Source organism: Triticum dicoccoides, chromosome 7A, assembly GCF_002162155.2.
Source record: "Triticum dicoccoides isolate Atlit2015 ecotype Zavitan chromosome 7A, WEW_v2.0, whole genome shotgun sequence".
In the NCBI taxonomy this organism is placed as follows: Eukaryota; Viridiplantae; Streptophyta; class Magnoliopsida; order Poales; family Poaceae; genus Triticum; species Triticum dicoccoides.
This window is the reverse complement of record NC_041392.1, coordinates 485,850,018-485,855,762: the sequence shown is the minus strand read 5'-3', so window position 1 is coordinate 485,855,762 and position 5,745 is coordinate 485,850,018. Positions and strand designations below refer to the sequence as shown.

General features: G+C 49.6%; 2 protein-coding genes across 2 annotated transcripts; both read left to right on the top strand.

Annotated features, from left to right (window-relative positions):
• The first annotated feature begins 432 nt into the window (after positions 1-432).
• LOC119330893 (vesicle-associated membrane protein 714-like) lies at positions 433-2,961 on the top strand. Its single transcript, XM_037604022.1, has 4 exons — positions 433-847; positions 1,152-1,342; positions 1,440-1,603; positions 2,542-2,961. Exons 1-4 carry the CDS (start codon positions 625-627, stop codon positions 2,630-2,632), a joined length of 669 nt encoding a protein of 222 aa, XP_037459919.1. The 5' UTR covers positions 433-624; the 3' UTR covers positions 2,633-2,961.
• A 1,227-nt stretch (positions 2,962-4,188) lies between these two features.
• On the top strand, positions 4,189-5,105 carry LOC119333559 (casparian strip membrane protein 2-like). Its single transcript, XM_037606416.1, has one exon. The coding sequence runs from the start codon at positions 4,189-4,191 to the stop codon at positions 4,858-4,860; it is 672 nt and encodes a 223-aa protein (XP_037462313.1). The 3' UTR covers positions 4,861-5,105.
• Positions 5,106-5,745: the final 640 nt, after the last annotated feature.

Genomic DNA, 5,745 nt, shown 5'->3' with positions numbered 1-5,745 from the left:
CGAGCAGCTGAAGAACGATCTGATTGAGTATCAATCGGCGGTTAAAGGAGACAACAATGTTGGGATGTATTTTCTGAACTTTTTGAAATTTAAACTAGTGCTGCATGCAGCTATTTGAATGTCTGTATCTTTTGCATGCGGCTATTTGATCATACGAACTTTAAAAAAATATGAGAAAGACCAGATGTATACAAATAGTGTTGATGTCATCCTTCCGCATCCGTGTTCACGGACCGATTCTCTATCCATGAACGAATGTGGGAGAAAATTTACGGGTCGAGATGCCCTAACAAGCAAACAGCACGGCATCGGCATGAAAGTACAAAGCAAGTCGTGGGAGGAAGGGAGGAAAAAAGAAAGAAAATTGGGCGGAGAAAATACACTAAATAGAAAACGGTAGTCGACGGCAGTACGGCACGGCGCCGCTCGAAACCCCCACATCCATCGCACCTCTCCTCCCAAATTCCCAATCAGTTATACTACACGCCTGCCTCCCTCCCTCCGTCTTCCTGGACCCAACCCAAGGCCAGATCAGATCAGCTCAGGCCGCCTCCGCTTCCCGACTCCAGTTCCAATTTCGATTCCCACCCCCGCCCCCGCCCCTCGGGACCGAGGAGGAGGAGGATGGCGATCGTGTACGCGCTCGTGGCGCGGGGCACGGTGGTGCTGGCCGAGTTCGCCGCCGTCTCGGGCAACGCCGGCGCCGTCGCCCGCCGCATCCTCGAGAAGCTCCCCTCCGAGGCCGAGGCGCGCCTCTGCTTCGCGCAGGACCGCTACATCTTCCACGTCCTCCGCTCCCCCGCCGACGGCCTCACCTTCCTCTGCATGGCCAACGACACCTTCGGACGTCAGTACCACTAACCCCTCCTCCACTCAGCCTCTAGTTAGTCAGTTATGCTGAATTCAGGAAGCTCTTGTTAGATTCGGCTTCTCCTCTCAGCGGGATGTGCCGCCACAAACATGACCTGATCTCAGATGTTGGGATATAATTGCATTTTTCGGTTCATCATGGACAGTTCTTTCAGTTTTGTGTACTGAAGCAACCAATTGTAGATCATCGTCATGCCTTGCCGGCATCTAGTAGTAGTCTATGTGCAATCATTCTGCTTGTTGCTAACACTTTGCCATGCCGTCTGTTCATGATGATGCAGGGAGAGTTCCCTTCATTTATCTCGAGGACATCCAGATGAGGTTCATGAAGAACTACGGCAGGGTCGCCCATTCCGCGCTGGCCTATGCCATGAACGACGAGTTCGCCAGGGTGCTGCACCAGCAAATGGAGTTCTTCTCCAGCAACCCCAGCGCCGACACGCTCAACCGCCTCCGCGGCGAAGTCAGCGAGGCGAGTACCACAAGATGCTTGCATTTGGGACATTTCTGTTGTATGTTCTTAGTTAGCTGTGCTGAGTATACAGTGCTTATGCTTGCGAAACGTGCAGATACACACCGTCATGGTTGACAACATAGAGAAGATTCTGGACAGAGGCGACCGCATCTCGCTTCTTGTAGACAAGACCTCCACAATGCAGGACAGCGGTTTTCACTTCCGCAAGCAATCCAAGAGGCTTCGGAGAGCTCTCTGGATGAAGAATGTCAAGCTTCTGTAAGTGCCACACATCTCCATCTTCAGTATTTTTTTCTTGTTCTTCTTGTTAACTTTTGAGTACACTAGCAGCCAATTATGGATCAGTAGCATGGCCATTGAAAGTTTTTCTAAAAAGTTTTTTTTACAGTGTGCAACTCCCTGTTGATACCACAAAGCACCTCCAGATCTGTTATCTGCATAACCAGATTCCAGCCAGTTGTAGTTTTCCGTGTCCCCAGATTCAGTCTGGCTGGAAACTGTCATTTCTGAACATAAGCAAGTTTTATGAGAAATGCAAGATACTCCCTTCGTCCGGAAATACTTGTCGAAGAAATGGATAAAAATAGATGTATCTAGAACTTAAATACGTCTAGATACATCCATCTCTGCGACAAGTATTTCCGGACGGAGGGAGTATGTGCTTTGCTTACAGAACATATGGCTAAATTATACAGATAGAGTAAATTACACTGTTTGGGTAAGGGGTAACTTTAGAGGAGCTTTTATAATTTGAAGTAAATTCTAGAACTTTGTAAAAAAAATACCCCTCATCCAAACATCCTCTAACTCTCTAGTTTAATGGCTTAAGTTAGTGTGGTGTGTCATGACTGAAATCGCAGAAACCCATGTTCCGACTAGGAAATCTTGTAATTAGTGGCTACTATTGGCAAGTGCAGCCAAGTAACCAACCAATGGCTGTCTATAACACCAGAGTTTTATTTCTGTTGACTTTTACTGCCTCTGTTCCTAAATATAAGGCTTTTTAGACATTCCAATGCGGACTACATACAGAGCAAAATGAGTGAAAATCTACACTCTGAAATACGTCTATATACATCCGTATGTAGCCCGTATTGAAATCTCTAAAAGGTCTTATATTTAGAAACGAGGGAGTACATGTCAGTTTAACCTGTTTGGCAGCTTCTAAGATGTTTCTTGTTGTGCGTTTGTTGCAGAGCGGTGTTGACGGCGGTCATTGTGCTGCTACTTTACGTGATCATTGCGGCTTTCTGCGGAGGCCTGTCCCTTCCATCGTGCAGATCATAGAACAGTAGCTCGACACCATACATGATGTTCCAAGTTCGTCTCAGCTTCCAAAGCGAGAGCCTTATGTTTTGGTCAACAGATTCGCAGTTGAGTTCTCGGTAGATTGTTTTTGCTCATACAAGTCGATATGAAATGTTTGTACAAAAACCGGGTCCGTGTGTACAGTATGAAATGTCGTTTGTGCTTCCTTTGGGTATGTTGTGGCACTAGTTAAGAGTTGCTCGGTGCACTGCACTGGTTCGTCGAAATTATTACTGATGTATACCTCCCTTTCTGGAGAAGATGTGAACACTGAACAGGGTATGTTTTCTTTCATCTCCTTTTGCTTACTCTGCTTGTTGGGTGTTGAGCAAATTGTCAGCTATATTGGGATGGATGTTTTGGAAGCAGTAATGTCTGTAGATCTGAACGCTTTTGTGCTCTGCTTACATCTTGGATGGCGTGGAAGCAGCGCAACGAGAGTACCTTAGAGCATGCTAGGCCTTAGAGCCCTTCCCTGCTCGCCAGGATTAGAGCGGAAGCCAGGCTCCGGCATCTGGGCTCCTACTAGGCCATCTCCCAGGCTTGGAACTTGTTTTCTTTTGAATGAACTGAAGCGCAAGGCTCTTGCGTCGTCTCGACTCGAGAAAATAAGCACTTCTGTGCAATATTATGGTTGGGTTTTTTGAGTGGAGGGGATCCGAACACGTTAGTTTACTCGGTTGTGGTACACCCTCCGTTTGTGTTTATTTTTACTCCGTGTAAGATTTGTTTGAAATTAAAAAATATTAACATTTACAATACTGAAGTTATGTAGTAGTATGAACATTAATTTCATGATGCATCTAAAGTTATTGGTTTCATATTGTGAATGTCGACCTTTTTTCTTATAAAGTTAGTCAAACTTTATAATTAGACTTGAGATAAATTTTATATGCTGACTAAAAATAAGGGTGTGACTAGGTCTCAGTCAAACGACATACCATGTAAGAAAGGAAAAGGAAGATCAGAATTATTTTTTTTGCATGAATCTCAATATATGATCCCATAAATATAACGTGGACTGAGACGTAACCAAGTCTCAGCCGATTGAGAAGATTTAGGAAGACGGAAATCGTAGGGAGTACATCCTTGCCATGCCCGCCACCTTGTTTGAACTTTTGCCTCTTCTTCTTCTTCTTCTTCTTTTTTGCTAAAATAGGTGTGAGGATATCTGTACGCTTCGTTTTTTCAGTTGAACTGCTCCCGGTCGTGTCCTGTACTCCTATTCCGGCATCGATGAAATGCAGAGCAGTTAGAAAAGCAAAGCAAATTCCAGCAAACTAAGCAACCACTCCTGCAAACCCAACCACACTAAGCTACATCCCTCTCAACTTCTTCACCATCAAGCTCTTGAATCAATCATTCCTCCAACTATTCCATTACCTCTGCACCTGATCTGCATGCTGCCTGTGTGCATATATGCTGCACTGCGCCATGGTCTCTACTCAGCAAGCAATCTTCATCTTCATCTCAATCTTCCAAACAAGCAGGAAGTACCTGGCAGCTGAGCAGAGCAGCTAGCCGTCCCAGCCAGCATGGCCAGCACCAACGAGGCCACCGTCATCCACATGGACGACACCACCGGCAAGGCACCGGTCACGGCCGCGCCACCGCCAGGAGCCGCACCCGCGCCGGTGCAGCAGCAGCAGCAGCGCAAGTCCGGCGGCGGCGTGCCGTTCATCCTGCGCAGCGGCGCCGAGGGCTTCCGGCGCTGCATGGCCTTCGTGGACCTGCTGCTCAGGGTGGCGGCCTTCGGGCCCACGCTCGCGGCCGCCATCTCCACGGGCACCTCCGACGAGACGCTCTCCGTCTTCACCGAGTACTTCCAGTTCCGCGCCAGGTTCGACGACTTCCCGGCCTTCACCTTCTTCATGGTCGCCAACGCCGTCGCCGCGGGGTACCTGGTGCTGTCCCTCCCCTTCTCCATCGTGGGCATCATCCGGCCAAAGGCGACCGGCGTCAGGCTGCTGCTGCTCGTCTGCGACACGGTGATGGTGGTGCTGGTGACGGCCGCTGCGTCTGCGGCGGCGGCCATCGTGTACGTGGCGCACGAGGGGAGCCGGCGCGCCAACTGGGCGCCCATCTGCATGCAGTTCCACGGCTTCTGCCAGCGCACCAGCGGCGCCGTCGTCGCCTCCTTCCTCGCCGTCCTCGTCTTCATCCTCCTCGTCCTCCTCTCCGCCTGCGCGATCCGCAGACACCGCTAGGCTACGGCTACCTACGTGCCATCACCGACCGAGGTCGCTCGATGCTTTCGAATCCTTTCTGGTCTTGGTTGTGCTTTCTCTACTTCACTTTGATTTGATCTTGCTCATGAGTGAATTGCACCATCTCATATACTCCTGTGTTTCTCTGGTGTAAGGTGTTCGTCAATCAATTGTTCGTCGATCACTGTGGAATGTAACTATGTAAGTGTATTGATATTGATCAATTTGAACATTTCCGATTTCCAGTGCCAAGCAAACAAGAGAGAAATTCAGATGGTCAGTTCCATGATCCATCTCATATATACTCATGTACTCAGCACTGCAGCAGTGTTAAGTGTATCGATCAATTTCAACATTTCCGATCTGTCTCCATCCAATCACCTGGAGTATTTAATCAAAAACTACCACAATTCGCGGAAACGTGACAGAAAACTACCACTTTACGATTTTGTCCCGAAAACTACCACTTTTTTATTAATCCGTGACAAAAAACTACCAAGTGTGAAAACTGCTCGCTTTGCTTGGGTTAAACGCGAATCTGACTGCCCGACCCCACACATAAACGGGCTAAAAATGCAATCGGATCCCTAGTTTTTCTTCAAAAAAGCAATCGGGTCCTCCGCCTCCTTCTCCTCCTCGTCGCCGGCCTCCTCCTTCCCCAGCCGCTTGCCGCCGGCGGACGGGAACGGCTGCTGCTGCGGCGAGTCCACGTCGGCACGCTGGCGGGAGCGCGCGGCAGCGGGCGTGGCGCGTGCGCGCGCAGAGCAAGCCGCAGGGCGTGGAAGAGGAGGCCGGGCGCGGCCGATCACGGCGGGGCGCGAGCGGCCGAGGTCGGCCGGGGTCAGGATCTCGCCAGGATCCCCCTCCTCCGCCCGCTCGGGGCCG